Here is a 20449-nt window from a genome sequence, read left to right on the forward strand (position 1 = left end):
TAAATAATAAGTTGAATTTTTCTGGTGTTCAATGGAAATGATTGTTGCATGCTGGTTGACGACGGGACCGTGGGCTGTCATGCATTCAATACCATATCAATTGAATTACTTGTCCAGTATCCGTCTGCGATCATTGGCAGCTTTTGAACCATTATAGAGGTGGGTGATCGGCTTGAACAACAAACCGTCCATTCCCCGCGTCGACGAAAATGAAGGTATCATCTGCAAGGTTCTGTGTATTGAGATCGTCTATTCTGCCCCCTTCATCACGACCGACACGATAAGAGGTCGCTTCTGCATCCCACTGGGCATGGTACGAATCCTTGAGGATCTGCCAAAGTGCACCCCTATTGACCTCCGCGTTCGCAGTACATCGATCAGCGAGTGCGAACGAAGAGCGGTAAGGCAGGAAGGGACAAATTGAGCAGTCCGGAGGGCCATCATGTTGAGGCAGACTAATAATAATAATCGAGCGAACAAAATGTGTACTGCACTGCAGGTGGGTTTCCTTGCGGTGTGTGCGTACACGTGCATGTCCTGGTCTGCGCCTGCCTGCATCCATTACACCGGCGTTTTATTGGGCATGTGCAATACATACCTGTACTATAGACTCGCCACGTACCCAGGGTAGCTTTCAACTCTCTTTTTCTATATCCTCGTGTCGAAGATTCAAGGTTCGTCAGCGTGCGATCTCTACTTACTGGCCCGCCAAACGAAATTTACTACACAATGGCCCACAACCGAAAGATCAGCAAGGCCAATGGCCAGGAGATGTGTGTTCCCCTAGCCTCGACGGTCGAATGCGGGACTCGAGAGAGAAATTGGACAACCAAGGAATGCTAATACTCACATTTTCAGCAACGTCGACGTTCTCGTCATTGGCGCTGGCCCGACAGGTCTTGGAGCGGCAAAGCGTCTCAATCAGATCGTATGCTGCTCAACTTCACACAATGTCGTACGAATGACCACTCTAACAAGCTTTTCTCCTTCAACAGAACGGTCCTTCATGGTTGATCGTTGACAGCAACGAGATTCCCGGAGGTCTTGCCTCGACTGATATCACTCCCGAGGGTTTCGTAAGCAGTCACTTCTGATCTTGCGATCGTCTTTCCTTGCTGACCAGGCGGCTACTCCTTAGCTCTACGACGTTGGTGGCCATGTCATCTTCTCTCACTACAAGTACTTCGACGATTGCATTGATGAAGCCCTCCCTCTCGAGACCGATTGGTATCACCACCAGCGCATTTCATACGTGCGATACAAAGGCCTTTGGGTGCCGTACCCCTTCCAGAACAACATCTCCATGCTGCCGAAGGACGACCAGGTGCTATGTTTAGAGACTTTGATCGATGCTGCTTTGGAAGCGCGCGTTGCTTCCACCAAACCGAAAGATTTTGATGAATGGATTCTGCGGAACGTGGGTGAACACTTGGCCAACATTTTCATGCGACCATACAATTACAAGGTTTGGGCGGTGCCGACAACCAAGGTAAGATGCGGAGAGATATGACATACACTGAGCACGCGGTGCTGATAAATTATACGTTTAGATGCAATGCCAATGGCTGGGTGAGCGTGTTGCGGCTCCCAACGTCAAGCTGATCACAAAGAATGTCATCTTGAACAAGGCCGCTGGCAATTGGGGCCCGAACGCCACTTTCCGCTTTCCCGCGCACGGCGGTACTGGCAACATCTGGATCAAAGTGGCCGACACTCTCCCGAAGGAGAAGACGCGCTTCGGTAAGCATGGACAGGTCGACCTCGTAGAGGCCGACACCAAGCGCGTTCTGCTCGGAGACGGAACTGTGGTCAAATACAAGAAGCTCATCTCCACCATGTCCGTGGACTACCTTGCCCAAGCAATGCGGAACGAAGAACTCATCGACATGACGAAGGGTCTGTTCTACAGCACCACTCACGTCATCGGAGTGGGCATTCGAGGCGAGCGCCCCGAACGCATCGGGGACAAGTGCTGGCTCTACTTCCCTGAGGACAACTGCCCCTTCTACCGTGCTACCATCTTTTCGAATTACAGCCCAAACAACCAGCCCGAGGCATCGGTCAAGCTTCCCACAATCCAGCTTGCCAATGGAAAGCCGCCCGCCATTACTGAGGCCCGTCAAGGTCCATACTGGAGCATCATGCTCGAAGTTTCTGAGTCGAGCATGAAGCCTGTGAACCAGGAGACAATGTTGGCAGACTGCATCCAGGGTTTGATCAACACGGAGATGCTCCGACCCCTTGATGAGATCGTATCCACCTACCACCGCCGCTTCGATCACGGCTACCCGACACCTTCGCTCGAGCGTGAAGGCGTACTGACCAAGCTGCTGCCCAAGTTGCAGAGCATGGACATCCTCTCCCGTGGACGCTTCGGTAGCTGGAGATATGAGGTTGGCAACCAGGACCACTCTTTCATGTTGGGTGTCGAAGCTGCAGACCACGTCGTCAACGGAGCCGCTGAGCTGACGCTCAACTACCCCGACTTTGTCAACTCTCGAGCCAACACTGAGCGGCGCTTGGTGGATGGACTGCAAGCTTTCCAGATCGCCGACGTCGCCAAGTAGATGTTTCGGTGTTCTTCGGTCCTCACATCGTTACAAGATTTTGGCAGTATCTCATCGCCTTGGCAATGGCAGACCGTAACGCGATGCAAATTTCAGGAGGGGTCTTTTCATTCAATCTCGACCTTAGGAGGTAGCGCAGTATTATTTCGGTTGTGGCGTTGCTGGCACAGCGCATCTGAGGAAGGAAAATCTGCAATTAGTCTGTTGCATTCATAACGATGGAGACGCCACGATTTTCGCGACGAACCGGAAGCCCGTTCACGGCTGTCGGACTTTTGGTGTGGTCCGATGAGGGCATTTTTGACAACGAATATACAACTAGATTGGCAACTTGCATGTTGCTCTAATTTTGATTCACCAAATCCGCATAGCTTTAGAACATGACCTCAATCCAGCGAGTATTCCTCACATACGTCAGCAAGACCACGGGCTTGATGATCGTAGTTTGACCGGCACAGTCCGTTGCATCTGCTAAACTTGTGGTTGTAGATATGGATGTTCAAGGGCCTAGAAATCAGCATGGATTGTATGGTGCAGGACAGTCAGAGACGCAGGACGAAAAAGATAGTCGCCAGTGGAGGATGTGTCAAGCACGAGAAAAAAGGCAAACACTCACATCTGATGCGCTGAGACGAGAACCGCTCTCATATACGACCAACGTTCTCACCAAATCGACAGCAAACTCATCTGCGCCCACCAGGATCTCGTCGCTCCAGGACAATGGCGAGAAGTGCTTGAAACGCATCTTGCCCCAATCCGGTATTCGCCCGGGTACAAGCGTCTCTGGCCACATCCGTCCTTCATCGTCCGGCGTGCCAAGCGTGGTGAAGATGCTCTTGATGAGTGCTAGCTCGCTTCCCATGTCACCGGCATCAAATAAAGGTCGATGTGCATCGTCCCGGACAAGCTGTGCCGCGACACATCCAGCAGCCCAGAGGTCAACGCCCACACCATAATCCGTGCAGCCGAAGAGTAGTTCCGGCGCGCGGTAGCTCGTCGTGCCGACGTCAAGGATTTTCTCGGCGTCGGGCTCCGAATCGCGATCGCCGGGCATCCAGGCGATACCGAAGTCTGCTAGATAGGCCGGCCCCTGTGGCGAAGCAAGCAGGATGTTTCCGGGCTTGATGTCGCGATGAAGAATGCCGAGGCTGTGCAAGTGCTTGAGCCCCGTGAAGAGGTCACGAAGGATGACGCGACGAGGGTGGGCGCTCACACTGGAAATCGTTTGATGCTTGCGGAAGTAGCCTTGCTCAAGAAGCGTTCCCAGATCGTGGGGCATGAACGGGAACACGAGGACGAAACGACCACCGGATTGCTGAAAGGTTTCAAGGAGTGGTATGACCGTGCTACCTTTGGCAGCACCCAGGATGCGCGCTTCTCGAATGGCATTGTGCGGTGGCGTCATGACTGCAGGAGTAGTGATTTTCAGTGCAACCACTTTAGTTGAGTTCGGACTACCCAATCCTGGCTCGGAGTCGACAGCGCGGAAGACCTCGGAGAAGAGGCCATCGCTATGGTGCGATGCATGGGTATATCGGCCTATGGTTGCGCCAGTGTTGGGGAGGTTTGGAAAGATGTGTTCGTCTTGGTGATGATCCTCAAGAGCTTCTGCTGAAGGAGGCACGGCGTTCTGGAGCAGAGAGACGGATTTAGATACGAGCTCGTGATATTCTGTCTATTAACAATTCCAGTTTCAGTTGCGATACTTCATGAGACTGTGTATATCGAGATTGAATACCATCGAGAGAGCATGTCTTCTACAATCCTCTTCAGCCGACCTGGCATATTTGCCTGCTTCCGCTGCTTCGCCGCCTGGATGGGCAGTCTTATACGCCACCAGACTTCATGCCATTAGTTGAATCGTCTTGCAAGACGATCTGAACGATATCTCACTTGCATCTTTGACGTCGCGGCCAGCCGATCTGAAAAGCTGAGATCTTTCGTCCACTCGTGCGCCATTGCCCTTGTCACGATCACCCGCGTTCAACAAATAGACAGGAGACAGAGATATTTTCAAGACAGACTGCGAATAAATCACACAGCCGTCTGAATTGTTGAATCAACAGGGTTTGCATAGCTTTGATTGTTCCATTCCACTCCGCTCCATTCGCCTGGAGGTGTACACCTGGGCATCCAGTGATGTATTCTCGTCAGAGTGGTAGTTCTGGTGTGGTGAGGCTGACGTCTGATTTGTACGCAACAGCTGCGTATATGGTGTCACGACTCCATGACGCCTCGCTTGCATGCCTGACACGCGACGATGCTTCAGCCTGTCTGTCCGGAGCTTGAGAGGACATAACCTCATTCGCCTTTCTGCTACTGTGAACGTGCCAAAGTTAATCCACCATTGCTTCTTTTTCGGACATCGAAACCTTCCGCAGAGTCTTACCAGATCTCTACTCGTCCTACACCCCCGCCAAAGAATCCAGTCATGGACTCGCTTGTGGCGCAATACAGCCGTCCGGCATTTCAAGATGAAGGCTACAACTCTGAGGATCAACAACAGCTTCTATTAGACATTGCACCTCAGCCATCTCTACAGTTTGCGCTTCCACCCATAGCATCCTCACAGGCATGGCTTCGAGCCATGACCGACGATCACTCCAACCCGAGCTGCCCGATCAAGATTGCGCACGGTACGACGACACTCGCTTTCCGTTTTAAAGGAGGAATCATCGTGGCTACAGACTCCCGTGCGACTGCTGGGAACTGGATTGCCAGCCAGACGGTGAAGAAGGTCATTGAGATCAACAGCTGCTTGCTAGGAACGATGGCTGGAGGAGCAGCAGTAAGTGGTCAATGTCCATGGAGCGAGCTGTCGCAGAATTGACAAAAGGTTCATCGTTACTGACCTGTATCCACAGGATTGCCAATACTGGCTTGCATACCTAGGTATGCAGTGTCGTCTACACGAGCTCCGGCATAAACGCCGCATTTCTGTGGCAGCCGCCAGCAAAATCCTCGCGAACCTCGTCTACAGCTACAAGGGAATGGGATTGAGTATGGGAACAATGTGCGCGGGAGTGACACCTGAAGAAGGCCCTGCTCTTTACTACATCGACAGCGACGGAACTCGGTTGGCAGGCAACCTGTTCTGTGTTGGCTCGGGTCAGACGTTTGCCTACGGTGTATTGGACGCAGAATACAGCTATGAGCTGGAAGATGCAGATGCGTTGGAGCTGGGAAGACGAAGTATTTTGGCCGCTACTCATCGTGATGCTTACTCTGGCGGATACATCAACCTTTATCACGTTAAGGAGGATGGCTGGGTTAAGCACGGATTCACAGACACGAACCCTGTATTCTGGGAGACAAAGCTCACAAAAGGCGAGTTCTCCAACGTCACGGCCGATTTGGACTGAACTCAACTGTGCGGTCTATCTGCATAACGCTCACGATTTTGCTTCCCTGGCGATACGCTTTCACGTATAGCACGAACGGGAGATGTACTTCTACAGGGTCATGGCACATTAGCATTAGACGAGAAATGACCCGGAATTCACACTTTCTCCAAAGAACCTTGACGTGTCTGGTGACTCTTCATGCTTAGATTTATTATTGTAAACATCATTCCGCATCGATTAAGAAAACATCGCAAGCTGAAGCGTTATTATGCACTGCTTTTGAGCACTGCTGGATGATCAGGCACCAATAGCCACTTCTGCACAGGGCTGACACAAGCCCCTCGGGACATCCCACCTACACCTCTATCGCGTCATAACACTTCGCGACGACTTTCCGTTGTTGCAACAGACAAAGCATATCCACAGCGCAGAAATATCACACCAGACAAGATGCAGATCAAGTGCGTACTCATGTTGCTTAACCAAACTTGAGATAGTGACGATTCGGAGCTGTGCTAACACACGACAATCTGCAGAGTACGAACGCTCACCGGCAAGGAAATCGAGCTGGACATTGAACCAGACTACAAGGTGCGCATTGAATCCGACACTCACATCGCTGGCGTCCCATCGGCCTCTGCTACACTTCCAGACTCACAGTCGCACTTCTCATGTTACAGGTTTCAAAAATAAAAGAGCGCGTCGAGGAGAAGGAAGGCATTCCGCCGGTGCAGCAGCGATTGATCTTCGGAGGAAAGCAAATGTACGTGACTTGACAAGCAGTCTACGCTCTTGGATGGACCTGGGCCTCCATGACATACGGGTCATCGAAGCTGCGAATGGGAGCTGATGATATTGCCGGACAGGAACGACGACAAGACTGCAGCCGAGTACAATCTTGAGGGCGGTGCGACATTACATTTGGTTCTGGCTCTACGTGGCGGACGGTGAGCGAGGTCGGCTTTGGTGCAAACACGTTCAGAAAAGGAATTCCTTTCGAGCATGGCCACGAGTCGACGGTCGAAAAGAGAATTTCGTAAGACTTGGTGCATGACAAGACAAGACACGAGGCCAAGGACGAGGGACGCTGTGGACGAAGCTCCGTTGCGAGAAGATTGTTTTGCTGTAGTGAGACTGGGTCCTCGAGACACAGACCAACGGAGAGACGGCATCGAGGCTGTGACTAGAGGGTTCGTTGCAATCACGAGGTTTCAACGATAAGACGAAGTAGAATCAGAGTCATGAGCAACCAGATCGAAACTTGACAGCAAGATTTCAATTATAATCTTGACAATTGACCACTCGCATGTGGCCTTCTGAAAACCAGCACCAGGGCACTCAATGTCCGCCGTTCCCACTCTCTTGCGTTATCTCGTCAACATCAAATTCATCACGTCTGAAATCTCTCATGCCATGCCCGTGACTCTTCGTATCGACCTACGAGCTCCTTCTCCCAATGCCTGCACCTTACCCTCAGCCTCTAGACTGCGCAAAGCCTCTGCGAAATCTGAAGCCTCAATGGGCACCGAGCTCTGCTCAGTGAGCGTCCGCAAGACGTCAGCATGCCTAGCAGTAGCTGCGCTTCCAGCACGCAGCATGCTATCGAGCACACCCAGAACACCGTTCTTCAAATCCTCCTTGCGTTTTCTCTCGCTAGCAGATGTGCCTTCAGTGAGCAAGCCCATGTCAATGAGACCGGTGCGGGCATCCGTAGCAGCTTGCTTGAGTGCGGATTGAATCAAGCGTACAGCTTCGCGAACATCGTCGGCGGTCACCTCGGTGGCGAGTCGCATCTTTGCGTGAGCCTCGGAAAGGCGGATCATGCTCTCGAGTTGACGAGTGGTCGCAGTGATGCGGCGCTCTGATGCACGGATGTCCTCTCCGAGTTTACGCATGGCAACGTAGGCTTCCACGAGCTCTTCAGACGCGGCTTGGGAAATCGTAGGCTGGATGTTCGCTCGAGCGTAGGAGATGTAGGAAGTAAGGAAGTCAACAGGCTAGAGTGTACGCGGTTAGAATGCTGCAGCCGTCGCTGATGCGACAACGATAGAGGACTTACCAAGATCTCGTCGCGGCTTGCATTCTGTGGCCTATCCTCCAGATACATGCCAACCAAATGCCTTGCCAGCCTTCGGTCTGCTGACTCTTCAATCCGGTCAAGCACCAAGTAGACAAGGTCAAATCTTGAGAGCAGGGTCGGGGGCAGATCGATATTTTGGGGGACCGGTAAGTTGATGTTGTACTTGCTGCCGATCGGATTCGCTGACGCCAGAATGCTCGTACGTGCATTCAACGTGGTGATGATTCCGGCCTTCGCGATGGATATCGTCTGCTGCTCCATTACTTCGTGCAAGACAGAGCGGGTAGACTCAGACATCTTATCAAATTCGTCGATGCAGCATACACCACCGTCACTGAGCACTAGAGCACCAGATTCCAGCACTAAACTCCTAGTCTCTGGGTCTCGAGTCACATAAGCAGTGAGACCGACTGCGGACGAGCCCTTGCCGGACGTGTAGACACCACGAGGAGCAATCTTGTGGATGTATTCGAGCATTTTGGACTTGGCGGTCGAAGGATCACCACAGAGAAGCACGTTGATATCGCCGCGATATCGTGGGGACCCACCCTTTTCGAAGCTCTTGTTCGTGCCACCAAAGAGCTGTAGCAGAATGCCTTTCTTCACATCGTCCATCTCGTACACCGAAGGAGCAAGCGACCGAGCGAGCAGTTCGTAAACATCCGGGCGAGCGGCAGTTGATCTAATCTTTGCCTCTTCCTCTGCGGAAACTTTTCGGGTTTCTTCGGCAGATCCGCCAGCTTGCGCAGATAGCTCTTCTTCAATTGTCGATGGATCGATGCCCATGCGGCGCTTATCAGCCTTCTGGATATGCAGGCAATCCACGAATGTCTTGAATACATTTTTGACACTTCGCTGTCGCGGGTTGACGCGTACCTGGTTGCACTTGAAAATGCCCGTGATCTCGACTCGGTCACCAGCCTTGCAAACGTCAACAAGCTCGTCGTAGGCGCATATGCTCACGGAGTGGGGTGTTTGCCCATCAGGCACAGAATCGGGAGTCTCCTGGAGCTTGATTACTTGCTTGTCTGCGAATCCTGAGCGATTGTGGACAATTTGCATGCTGTTGGAAGTGCTGCAGACTTCACGCGGACAGCGTGTCGGCTCGGCAATCTTGCCGCGGTCTATGTCAACCTTGACTGTGTGGTGGCAGACCGAGCATCGGAAAAATGCGTCTTTCATGTCGGGAATAATTGGGGTGGATCGGATGACGAGACCTTTGATTGAGACAAGCTTGTCCATGTCTCCCGGATTTAGATCACGAAGATTGACGGTTTTGTCGAGTCCGAAAGGCCGGCAACGATAGATACATTCGGCCACCTCTGACACAAGATCGGGAATATCGTCTGCTGCTTGAGGCGTTGCAGATGGGCCGCCATTGGTGTTTCCATCAATGTCAGAGCTAGGCATCATCGGCATTGGACTAGAGCGATCGGAGCGTTCTTGTACGCCGTTCCTGGTCTGCTGCGCTTGACTCGTCCGTTGTTGACTCGTCTTCGCCTCAGCCAACTCAATCATCGCATCTTTAACCACAGTATCGATGACAGGAATAATTTCGCTTGGAAATGATTGCAATTGATGCCAAAGCTTTCTTGTCCCAGGATATGCTTTTAAATTGCGGCAGTCCAAGTAAAGGGATGTAGTACCGAGCTCCAGCATGGCTTCCAGCATGGTCAAATAATCCTTCTGCAGACCCGGGTGTCCTCTGGGCAGTTCTTGTGAGTCTGAAAGCTCTCCGTCCATGATCATACGATATTTACGCTGATAGTTGTGGAGGAAATCCTTCATCGCCGCGAAGGAGTCCGTAATTGAGACGTCTGTACCCCAGATCACCCTCGTTGATGATCCTCCCAGCGCATCGGCATCAGAAGTATTCGGGTCCAAGTTTGAGAACGTCGCGGCATCGGAGAGGTCGCCTGCTACCGGAATTCCATTCTCGTCGACAAAGACTCGTCTTCTCCGGCCACCTGACGCGAGGGCATCTGAATTGATATCGTGGCGCTGATTGCGCGCGGCAGGTGTGGCGCCGGATCGTACGAATAGTCCAGTGGAGCTGGAAAGTCCACCGCGAGGGCCAGGAACAGCAGCGTCGGAGCTGGTAGCAAAATGGATCGGAGACGAATCTGCCACTGGTCAATTTCCTAGTCTCGATGCACCTATGTGTATCGACTTTATATTCACCTCCGAAACCCGCTCGTGGAGTGCGTGCACCATCGCTGCTGATGGGCGCATTCGTTCGTTGCCGCAGTGGCGAGCTGATATTCACACCGTTGCCGTTCGGGGCACTCAGGGATTGACTTTGGCTCTGACTTTGGCTTCCCGCCGGCGAAGAGTTGAAGAAAAGAGGTGAAGATGTTGGCGGCTGTTGCGACTGGGACTGCGATGATTGTTGTTGCTGTTCACTTGCGCGCGGTGTGCGATCTCCTGGGGAAGATGGGAGCTGATCATTGTCACTGGGAGGATTTTGTGCATTTCTTTGACTGCTGCGACGAGGCGTGCTGCGCGTGGAGCGGCGAGAGGTTGGTGACGACATCTTCGCGATAGTTGATGCTTTCGTCCAAGCAATGCCACTCAATTGCTAATGTGATCCAGAATCGTCGATAGAGAAACAGAACATGTTACCGCCCGAAACGTGCAACTCCTAGTGGGGTGGGCACTTGGTGCACGCGTCTAAACACGGTCGCGTAAGCCGGATTGGGAAGTCTGATTGATGATTTCGAGGGAAGTCTGCCGAGACCCTGGGCCACCCCTCCAGGCCTCACGATGCACTGTGACGAATTAATTCGTTACAGTCTCTTTGAAGGTCTGTATGTGATTCCGTGAGCAATTCGACTCTCAATTTCACTCGGCGATTCTATAAGCTTTCAATTCAAGTGTCGTCCATTCTGTGAAAACGAATTCGCATTGTAATTCTCAAGATGCCAGCTCCGTCGCAGCTCGCGATACAGACATCTGTATTGCAACGCTTGGTCAAGGAGGAGGCGAGCTACCACAAAGAACTGGAACACCAGGAAGTTCGCATTGCCAAGTTGGAGCAAGGCGGTGACGATGAGAATGCAGAATACACTTTGAGACAGGAGGCAAGTCAACAGTGTGCACGGTCGCGCAATATTCATACATGCTATTTATTTCGCCACGTCTTCAACGGTCATGCTCGTCGTCATCTTCATACGTAGACACAAAGACTGATTCTTCGTTCGGCATCGTACAGCGTAAAGCGGCCGAGGAGACCAAGGCTCTCTTTCCACAACTGAAACAAAAGATCCAAGAGGCGTTGACAAAGCTCGAGAGCTATATGGTCAGTAGCGTCTTCATTTCTGCTGGCGTGGCCGATTTTCGTCCGTTGCCGTGTGATCTTTCCCGGTTCAATTCTTACGAATTTCGTTGTAACAGGGCCAGATCAAATCTTCCGGCGAAGCGACAGACTCCACGGAGATCGAGAAGGCCACTGCGGCGATAGCGGCAGCGAAAGAGGTGGTTGCCTGAGTGTGTCTCGGCAGGTCGACGCTATTGCCTACATGAAAACAGCTCAAAGCGGATCTTCGGTTATTACTCTCCAAATGCGATCACTTTCGTATCAACATGGGAGCCATTGACGTGTCTCAGAGCTTTCGCCGTTTGGTGGGTGCGAAGATAGATGGAGGCACCCTCTTGCGTGGCGTCAGCGTAGGCGCAGGTCGGGGCGCCTCTTTGCCAGGCGAGACAGCACCATTTTCGGATTCTGGGGCCGTCTTGAGACCGGGAATACCCTTTCGACGGCGATCTTCGTCTATGATACGATTTGCCTGATCAAGCATCTGCTGCTCTGGCTTCTTCCGGATTGCAAAGTGACGAGGTGCGGGACCCGCGAGATTAGGCGGCGTAGGTAGCGGTGCTTTCTGTAAATATTGAGCCCGTGATGTTTGAGGCAATAAGTCAACCACCATGCTCGACGGCGCATGCCTGATCTGTGCTTTGGCGTTACGAAGAACTTCCGCATCCGAAGGTTTGCGTACTGCTTGCTGTATTCGCCGAGCGTGGGCTGCTTCCGCTGCTTTCCTGCGAATCGCAGCTATTCCGTTATTCGCGAGACCAGGACGTGGAACCGATCTGCTGTAAGTGGGTCTCTTCGAGGAGCCGAAGCCGACTTTTCTGCCGTTGGCATATTCAATAGGGGTTGGCAATGGCCTTGCTGTGATTTGCGTCTCGTTCATTTTCTTCTTTTGATCCAGTGCTTGGAACTGCTGCCGTAATGCCTCCTCTGCTGCATGCTCGTCCTTTTTCCTCAGGTTGGAGATTTTTCGGAATATTCTATAATTTATTGCTGTAGTTGGCTTCACGGGATATTTCTGTCGCCAGTCCGGTGCCTCGCGGTCGATGAATGCGATCCAGAGTTCTTCATCTTCTGTCGCTATCTGAGGACAATTAAGCTCAACTTCATGCAGTTGCTCGGGATCGTCCAGTCTTCTCAGAATAGGCTTCGCAAGTTGATATGACATATCAGCAACATCGAAGATACTGGCACGATGGTAAATGGCCGTCCTTGTGGCCATGTCTAGAAGTGACGCTGGCGCCATGTATCGCGATATATCGATGTATGCTGCAATTTGACACAGTATGACAGAAGCTTGCTCAATAGGGCATCGGCAATCCAGTCGTACGGCTCTCAGAAGTGCTTGGTTTGGGAGTTGAAGGTGAAGAGACTCAGCCACCAACGACCATCTAAAATCATGTGGCTAGTGGTCCGTCAAATCGACCTGGTATTTTGTCGCCTTCCTTGCCGTGAACACCTGGGCACACTTCGAATGTTTTATGTGCACAGAAATATCCACGCATATGGACGTCACTGTATGCGGTAGAAGAGATTCATTAATATATATGCTGTGCTGCACGTGAGTCCACGTGTGGTGAATACCAGCGCAAATCTGGCCGGATGATCCATCCTTCGGCTTGTCTTTCCATCTGCACCTGGGCACGCTTCGGAGTGCATCATCACCAAAAACATGCCTCATTAGTAATACCCGTAGATACTCAACGATTATTGTTACACCACAACTTTGTTCACGCCTAGAAGATGTTCGTCCTGTTCGATTGATAAATATGAGAAGAGGTCCAGTTCTCGTGATTATGACCTGATGGATGAGGCGTGGTTGCTCTGACCAGAGATCATGGACTCCGATGGCTACAACCCAACGACGTAGCTCGGCTTGAACCGTCGACGCGCCAGCCACGGGATGCCTGCGCCACAACTTCATATTCATCACGAGAACAAAATTCAGGTGACCCGAACGTCGACTCTGCCATCATCGCGACACGTCTCCCAATCTGTCCGTTCTTACAAAAGAGGTTGCAGGAAACGCGCGAAGATCTTCATCAACATGGCAAATCGTAGTGGCGTTGATGCACAGCCGTGGCTACTTGACCAGGCGCAAGAGGGTATCAAAATTAACAGCCTGCCGAGTACGACTTTTGTACATTGACGCTGATATTTTCTCAGATTCGCTGCACGCAAATCGCCTGATCAACATTGAAGAGCGACCATTCCAACGCATTTCCAAAGCACTTCTCGGGAAAGGCTCCACAGTCCGCCATGCCGTGACACACTATCCATCACCACCCCCGGAAGACGATGGCGTGGCGACAGAGGATATCCCCACCGCTGGGCAGCTAGAGTCGTTCCGAGAGCACATTCTGCTAGATTTTGCCGCTCTCGAAAGTAGCATTATCCGGATTCAACTCGTTCACACATCCAATGAACGCGAGCGCCAGCGTTTCGCTGCGGAGAAAGCCAAAATCATGCACACGGCGCAGGCAGTCAGGGAAAACACCTTGGAGCTACGCACTCGACTTGCGGAGGCGCAGCGCATTCTACAATTACGAAAAGGATACGATGAGATTGCAGGTAGAATTCTGGATGATCAGAAACTCAAAAGCCGTGACGAGACACGCACGGAGATTGAAAAGCTGGAAGGAGAGATCGAAGATTTGCAGCAAGAGAGTGCCGAATTCGAAGGCACCTGGGCTTCTCGTAGAGAGCAGTTCGATAAGTTGACTGCGGAAAGTCAAGCGATGCTTCGTCTCATCAAGGGCATCAAGGACGATCCAGAGGACGCCGATAAGGATGAGGACATGGAAGACGAAGAAGGCGATGAAGGAGGCAAGGCGCACGCAAGTCGAGCAGATTCTGAAGGACCTGATAGGAGGACACCTAGATCAGGCGAGCAAGGTGATTCCACCCCTATTCCTGAACATGACGAGGCGGCAGAGTCAGCACCTATCAACCGGTTTCTCGAAGTCGATGACAGCACGCGAGCCGGTAGTCGGGCCACATCCCCATTGTCTAAAGTTGCCGACACTGAAGGCGATGTCGACATGACAGATACCGTCATGTCCACGCTCGATGCAACTGCGCCTACGACTTCTGCGAATCTGCCGAATACCAGCCACAATGGCGACGACATGCTTGACGACTGAGGATGTCACTCATGATGGCACATTCGGGCCGCTGCTTCCAAATCGATACTTCTCTGTACGCCAAAGCTTGGTTTCTCGCGAGAGCGACAATAGCTTATCCCAACATTCCACACCGTAACAGGTTCGCCTGATGCGGAAATGGGCCATTCTGCACCTCAAACATACTGAAATATTTGCCGCGTGCTCGATCAAAGCTCGAGCGATTACAACCTATGATATCTCCATCCAGTCCACGACGTACAAGACAAGGATAAACATTCACGTTTCCCACCTTGTTTTGCGAGAAAGCCATGCTGCAGTGCGGAACAAGGAGTTTTCTAGTTCCGCGTCTGGCATTTCGATACGCAGTGACATTCGCAGGGCATGTGGGCCTAGCGACTTCTTGCGGCAGGCGCATATTCTGGCGTTCGGGTGCATGCAAGACAAGTCAGGTCACAGTCGCCATGATAATCATCAGTAAAGACCGCCCTGACATGCCGGGAGAGATATGCCAGCTCCATCTGATCTGGCACGCGTGCAGGCACAAAGCGAGCCACCGACGTAATACTCTATACCTCGAAGCAACTAGGTCGCAAGCACGGTAGTCTGGTGACTCTCCAAGCAATGTATGCTTGGCCTTTTTATCTGGTTGGCCACGGCTCTTGAATGCTCCTTCGGCGGTGGTGCCCCGGCCCGATTGATCATGCAGGGGGATGAATGTCCTTGTCCACTGCCGTCCAACATCAGACCCACTGTTTCCACGGGCAGGTACAAAGCGTCGATTCCATTGAGCTCTTCCCTGGTGGCTGTGTGAATCGACTTGTCCGAAGTGTGTGTTCAGCCTTCTCATCACAAATGCATTCGGGCATTCTAGACGAGAATCGAGTGGTACCTCCAGGTCACAGACAACTGTGTACACGCTCTCCAAGATTCTGTCGTTATACGGATGGGCTGCTGCTCTGGAGGTGGTATATTAGCCTCATAATCATACACACCAGCTATATCCGTTTTATTCCTAGTTGAGCGACACTTCAGTCAACAAGCCGTCTTATGAGTGGAACGACCATTCGAGCTGGAGCAATCAAGGATTGCATCTCCCCTAACCTCTCGATTAAACCTGGGCTGATTCAAAGTAGAGTGTCTCAGATGATGCCAAATCGCTTGGGCAAACTTGTAGATTGAAGACATCCATTCTCATCGCGAATGTCGTGATGAGACGGAGCCTATGAGCTCATCGTTGACGGTCCGGACGAAGCGAGAGAGCTGACGTATGAATTAAACACATCGCTAGCATATGGCGAATGTGTTGTCGCGGCAGAGCACGCCTATCAGTTGCCTCAAGATATACCCAAATCTGGGTGTTTGAATCACAAGGGACTGCAGTAGAGTCTAATCGCATCTCAACAATCTCACGAGCAGGAAAGACAGCAGACAGGCTTCCATGATTCCACCATCTACAGTATGCATGGTGATAACACTGACGGAGGTCTCTCGGCGAATCATCAGCAATTGCATAAAAAACTTGTTTCGAAGAATGCACGCAGTCCAGGTTTTGCATGTGATGGAGCTCTCTAATAATAATAAAATAATCTGGAGGTTGGTGGTGTTTCAATCGAGCGCTAGCGTAGGACAGTAGATCGTCATCTATCCACTCTGGTGTGCTAAAAATCACGATTGAATCACATGTGATGACATGTGAAAACACCTACTAGAAGATGTATGAACATTCGTAAAAAAGCTCCACTGCCAAGATTCCAAAACACCACTTTCCTATTCTGCTTAGGAGGGTTTTCTAAGGGAGGAAGTCCTTTGCGAAAAGTCGGACTCGGCATTCGGAATTCAGGCAGCACATGATGAAGTGACATTGGTAGACAATTTGAACAGCTGAAGAATTTGTTGAGATATTTATCCGCGCATCGGCGCACCGTACCGCGTTGAATGTGCCGGGACAGGACAGTACCATATTGTACATCCCCTCATAATGACGGGCATGTCTCGGATTGTTCGGCATGCGAATGGAGTAGCATCGAAGGCAAAGATCAGAACTCTGTAGTGAACCATAGTAGGACGAGGCACCATCTGGTCATGAAGGGCGTGGATACAACTGGCGGCATCATCAAAGTTTCCTGAAGACTGTTCAATAGTAGCCACGACGGGGGTGATGATGAAAACCGAAATGATCGGCGGCCGGTCCGGATGTAGACACGATGCCGCCGCGTGTCAGCAAGGATGCCAATGAGATGAGCACTGTTGCTCGCGCTGGGAAGACTCGGAACGCTGCCAGGGCAATGCAGAGAGAGACTACGGCCTACAAGTCCAACAGCAGATATGCCGAGGAAGGATCTATGGCAATGCGCACACCTCACACTGTATAGGCGAAGTTGTGTATTCGGCTGATTTGCGGCCCTCTGTATTTGATATTTGGTAATGACAATGACATTTGGAGAAGCCACACGAAGCACGGGAGCATTTGTATAAGTCTTGATGTATTGTTTGTATCCATGTATCGTTTGTATGCAGCGCTGGACACATCCTGCATCTCGATCAGGCTGATGAGAGGGGAAAATCGGTTTCCTTTGGGGCAGCGAATTCCTCAACGATTTCGACGCTTGGCGTAGGGACTGGTCGGGGGGCAGCGGCAGCCGCCAGAATTTCCGACTTTCTAGGGCTGGATGGCTGGGTTTGATCTCATGAGGATGACGATATGGACCGGATCTAGCACTACCTAGGTACTGATTCATGATGAGTAGGTTCTGCATTGACAAGTGGTGTACCGTCTGCACTCATCAGCGTACTCCAGGCTTGTACTCCAGCTGCATTGTACTGTCCCGCTCTTCTTATGTATGTGCCCAGCTGGAGCTCACTCTATCGACCTGAGGTTGGCACGGTTGGCAGGTACTTCAGTACCAATTGCGCATCGTCATCGTCCCCTGACTGAGCATGTCGTCATCGAAGCAATCTGAATGAGACCCTTCCCCTTCTTCCTATGTTCGTTTGAAACGCTCGGGACATAACAGCCTGTATCAGCAGAAGAACATAGGCAAAGGCGTGCGCTGTCCTCCCTCTCCGACAGCAGCTGCATGTATGCATAAAATTTCTCGATCGGGTCGTGTTTCACGGGAGGGCTTGCTTTTATTACCGTGTTCCAAGATTATTGCAGGTTAACAGGATTGCGCAGGTGCATTGCCCAGTGCTAGTTCGAAGCTAGAGGGAGGTGGTGTGCTCAAGGTGGGCGGAGAATTCCAGCGTTTCCCATCAAGTTTTTGCATGTGACAAAGACCAACCTGGAATTCTACCCTCCGACGCAATGCCACATGCCAATTTTTTGCCAGAGCGGTCCCGTGAAAGCAGTCCGCTCATCAGGGCTTTCGTCACTGATTGCCTGCCCAGGTGGAGTGACGTGACAAAGCTCCGACTCCAGCTCTTCATCTGCACTGCCAAACCTTCATCGTCAACAGCGCTTATTATTCAATAGCACCATCTATGGGTGTTATTGGGAAAGTCATTGCTGCTGTGCCTTTTGACATGCCGTGCCGCCCTTCCACTCGGTGGTCTTAGGCGACATGCGGAAAGTTGTCGCATGTTTGTGGGCATTCCGTTATGCATCACAATTATCGTGACATGGCGTGTAATAATGGTACCCCACATATGCAGAAGGCTTACACATGCATCCGTCCTGCTTGCGTGATTAATACACGCTCAACCGGACCAGGATGAGAAATGAATGCATGCATCGTTGGCTGTCGTCGTCAGAGACTACTTCGTGTGATGAGATGTTGATTCACGTATGTAACCTTGGAACGCATCGGAAGGATTTGCGATGCTTCCCATTTGTGTAGAGAAGATCCGCGCCGTCCAAGAACCAGGTCGCCGTGGGCGCTACCTCTTCCTATCCAGGGTCGTCATCATACCTCTCTGGGTATTCAATGTCATATGCATCACTCTGCCGCCCGTGTCAACCATAGGTTTGCCCACGCAGATAAAGGGCCCTCGCCATGGCTCAGGTTCGGTACAGGTTCCGTTCACTAGTCTGGTGCTTGTTGTAGTGGCATCTCCGTAGGTACTGCATGTATACCGCGCGCCGGTATGCACGAAGAAGTAACCTCTATGGCATCGTGCAGTCCGATTTGTTTCCATCCCGCTAGCTAGGCCTCTTCCCTACGGCCGCATTGACCGACCACACTCACACGCACTCCACTCTCACTCACTCACGCAGACAGCCTTCACCTGCCTCAACGTCCTGCTGCCTCATGGCTCCTCCGGCTCCCATTGCCATGCGCTCACTCCTCCTTGCCGGCCTATCTACCCTTCTCTTCCCCTCCTCTTCCTCCTCTTCTTCCTCCTCTTCTCTTACAATATCCTTCTCACTTCCCACGATCGTCCTTTCATCTAATCGCTGCTCATACACTTGACCACTCTGACATTGAATCTGTGAATTCGTACGTGACCCACACAGTCCCAACGATGCGAATTCCGCTGCGACTACGCATGACACAAGAAGCAAACTTCTGACGCAACCGCATTTCTAGATTGCCCATCAGCAAGCAGAACATCTTCCCTTTCTCACGAGATTTCTCACATACCACAAGGTAAGTCACAAATCTACAGCCCAGCGCGCAACAGATAGCCCATGGCTCGCGGAGGGGAAAAGCCGTTTGCACTACATCATCTCTCCCACAGAGGTGATTTGCGCGAAGCTGGCTCCTGCAACTGCCAAAATTTCCACAGCAAAAAGCACCAGCACACGCTCTTTCCCGTAATGTTTTCCAAAGCTATACAGATTGGCTGTATCTACATACACCCTCCCATTCCCAGTTTCCAAGCTTTCAAGCTCCTGCTGTGGCTTTCCTATCATCCAATCAAACGTCATCATCAATTACCTTCGGAACCGGCACTTGTTTCCGGGTAGGCCAAGAGAAATGGGCCTGCAACGCGGGATGTTTTTTGGATGCTGTGTTCTGGTGACACACGTCTGCCATTTAGTGATCTACAGTCACGAAAATCCTTGCAGCCCACCTTGTACCTTTCACATTCCGCATACCTCATAACCTTCTCACTATCTTGTCAACAGCCACGAGCTACAAACACCGTAACTGACCATTCCTGCAACATTCAGCCAAAATGCCTCACGCTACCACCAACGGCGAGAAGACCTCGTCCCAGTTCATCGACCGTCTTGCTTCGCTGCCCGCCGTCGACGAGGGCATCAAGAACTTCAAGGCCAACCCTTACGGCAAGAAGTCGCTCGAGGTCGCCGACGGCGTCTACGCACGCTTCGGCAAGCCTGTTGAGCCTTACCTCGAGACTCCTTACGGCTACGCCAAGCCCTACGTCCAAAAGGCTGACGAGCTCGCTACATCTGGCCTCGAGCGCGTTGAGAACCACTTCCCCATCGTCACCAAGGACACCAACACCATCATCGAGACCAGCAAGAGCTACGTCTTCTGGCCATACAACTACGTCAGCAGCACCTACAGCGGTAAGTAGAAGCAGTTCGATATGGGATCGTGTCAAACGCGGTCGGGAACTCTAAGCTGATGACCGTCTTCTGAACCACAGATGAGTACACCAAGACTGCTAAGCACAACGGCCGTGGCGGCGGTGTCGTTACTGGCGTGCTCGCCCTTGTCTGCACTGAGCTGAAGATCGCCTCAGACTTCTTCCAGACTGTCGCCGAGTTCCTCGGCCCCAAGTACGAGGAGGGAAAGAAGAAGGGCTCCAACTACCTTAAGGAGGCCCAGGACACTGCCGGCAAGTACGCTCAGGCCGGCCAGGAGAAGTTCAACGAGCTGTCCAAGGCTGGTCAGCAGAAGGCCGAACAGCTCCAGGGTGACGCTCAGAACGCCGGCGAGCAAGCCAAGGGCAAGGCTGAGGAGCTCAAGGGTGACGCCAAGGGCAAGGCCGAGGAGCTCAAGGGCGAGGCCAAGAAGGCCACCAAGTAGAGGAAGCATATCAGGGCAGTGAGCTTCATTGCCGGATCTACTCGATCGAGGACATCATGTCCTATGGTCCGGAACCTCACCACA

General features: G+C 51.9%; 10 protein-coding genes across 10 annotated transcripts; 6 read left to right on the forward strand and 4 right to left on the reverse strand.

Moving 5' to 3' along the window:
- Positions 1-607: 607 nt before the first annotated feature.
- K489DRAFT_382733 (FAD/NAD(P)-binding domain-containing protein) lies at positions 608-3013 on the forward strand. The gene is made up of 5 exons (XM_033605447.1): positions 608-773; positions 859-928; positions 996-1076; positions 1139-1489; positions 1551-3013. Exons 1-5 carry the CDS (start codon positions 730-732, stop codon positions 2565-2567), a joined length of 1563 nt encoding a protein of 520 aa, XP_033457836.1. The 5' UTR covers positions 608-729; the 3' UTR covers positions 2568-3013.
- On the reverse strand, positions 2861-4688 carry K489DRAFT_43061 (serine/threonine-protein kinase pctaire-3). The gene is made up of 3 exons (XM_033608420.1): positions 4465-4688; positions 4306-4408; positions 2861-4242 (listed from the first exon to the last, which is right to left on the reverse strand). The coding sequence occupies exons 1-3, from the start codon at positions 4524-4526 to the stop codon at positions 3154-3156; spliced, it is 1254 nt and encodes a 417-aa protein (XP_033457837.1). The 5' UTR covers positions 4527-4688; the 3' UTR covers positions 2861-3153.
- A 403-nt stretch (positions 4689-5091) lies between these two features.
- K489DRAFT_382734 (20S proteasome, regulatory subunit beta type PSMB5/PSMB8/PRE2) lies at positions 5092-6057 on the forward strand. Its single transcript, XM_033605448.1, has 2 exons — positions 5092-5355; positions 5432-6057. Exons 1-2 carry the CDS (start codon positions 5155-5157, stop codon positions 5927-5929), a joined length of 699 nt encoding a protein of 232 aa, XP_033457838.1. The 5' UTR covers positions 5092-5154; the 3' UTR covers positions 5930-6057.
- Positions 6058-6361: 304 nt separating this feature from the next.
- K489DRAFT_412013 (ubiquitin) lies at positions 6362-6862 on the forward strand (the record flags this gene model as incomplete). Its single annotated transcript, XM_033607875.1, has 4 exons — positions 6362-6372; positions 6448-6502; positions 6592-6674; positions 6778-6862. The coding sequence occupies 4 exons, from the start codon at positions 6362-6364 to the stop codon at positions 6860-6862; spliced, it is 234 nt and encodes a 77-aa protein (XP_033457839.1).
- Positions 6863-7317: 455 nt separating this feature from the next.
- K489DRAFT_361364 (MCM-domain-containing protein) lies at positions 7318-10617 on the reverse strand (the record flags this gene model as incomplete). Its single annotated transcript, XM_033602633.1, has 3 exons — positions 10173-10617; positions 7971-10120; positions 7318-7908 (listed from the first exon to the last, which is right to left on the reverse strand). The coding sequence occupies exons 1-3, from the start codon at positions 10522-10524 to the stop codon at positions 7318-7320; spliced, it is 3093 nt and encodes a 1030-aa protein (XP_033457840.1). The 5' UTR covers positions 10525-10617.
- A 177-nt stretch (positions 10618-10794) lies between these two features.
- K489DRAFT_382736 (putative tubulin-specific chaperone Rbl2) lies at positions 10795-11521 on the forward strand. The gene is made up of 3 exons (XM_033605449.1): positions 10795-11071; positions 11203-11289; positions 11385-11521. Exons 1-3 carry the CDS (start codon positions 10910-10912, stop codon positions 11475-11477), a joined length of 342 nt encoding a protein of 113 aa, XP_033457841.1. The 5' UTR covers positions 10795-10909; the 3' UTR covers positions 11478-11521.
- Positions 11522-11593: 72 nt separating this feature from the next.
- On the reverse strand, positions 11594-12547 carry K489DRAFT_323164 (uncharacterized protein; the record flags this gene model as incomplete). The annotated part of the gene is made up of 1 exon (XM_033601678.1): positions 11594-12547. One exon carries the CDS (start codon positions 12545-12547, stop codon positions 11594-11596), a length of 954 nt encoding a protein of 317 aa, XP_033457842.1.
- An 823-nt stretch (positions 12548-13370) lies between these two features.
- Positions 13371-14444, forward strand: K489DRAFT_323240 (uncharacterized protein; the record flags this gene model as incomplete). The annotated part of the gene is made up of 1 exon (XM_033601684.1): positions 13371-14444. One exon carries the CDS (start codon positions 13371-13373, stop codon positions 14442-14444), a length of 1074 nt encoding a protein of 357 aa, XP_033457843.1.
- A 4351-nt stretch (positions 14445-18795) lies between these two features.
- Positions 18796-19570, reverse strand: K489DRAFT_382743 (uncharacterized protein; the record flags this gene model as incomplete). Its single annotated transcript, XM_033605450.1, has 1 exon — positions 18796-19570. A coding segment is annotated over exon 1 (208 nt), but the record flags the coding sequence as incomplete, so codon positions are not given.
- Positions 19527-20101, forward strand: K489DRAFT_302329 (uncharacterized protein; the record flags this gene model as incomplete). The annotated part of the gene is made up of 2 exons (XM_033600452.1): positions 19527-19902; positions 19983-20101. Coding segments are annotated over 2 exons (495 nt in total), but the record flags the coding sequence as incomplete, so codon positions are not given.
- Between the last annotated feature and the right edge of the window lie 348 nt (positions 20102-20449).

The sequence above is a fragment of the Dissoconium aciculare genome (assembly GCF_010015565.1).
Source record: "Dissoconium aciculare CBS 342.82 unplaced genomic scaffold K489scaffold_10, whole genome shotgun sequence".
Lineage (NCBI taxonomy): Eukaryota > Fungi > Ascomycota > Dothideomycetes > Mycosphaerellales > Dissoconiaceae > Dissoconium > Dissoconium aciculare.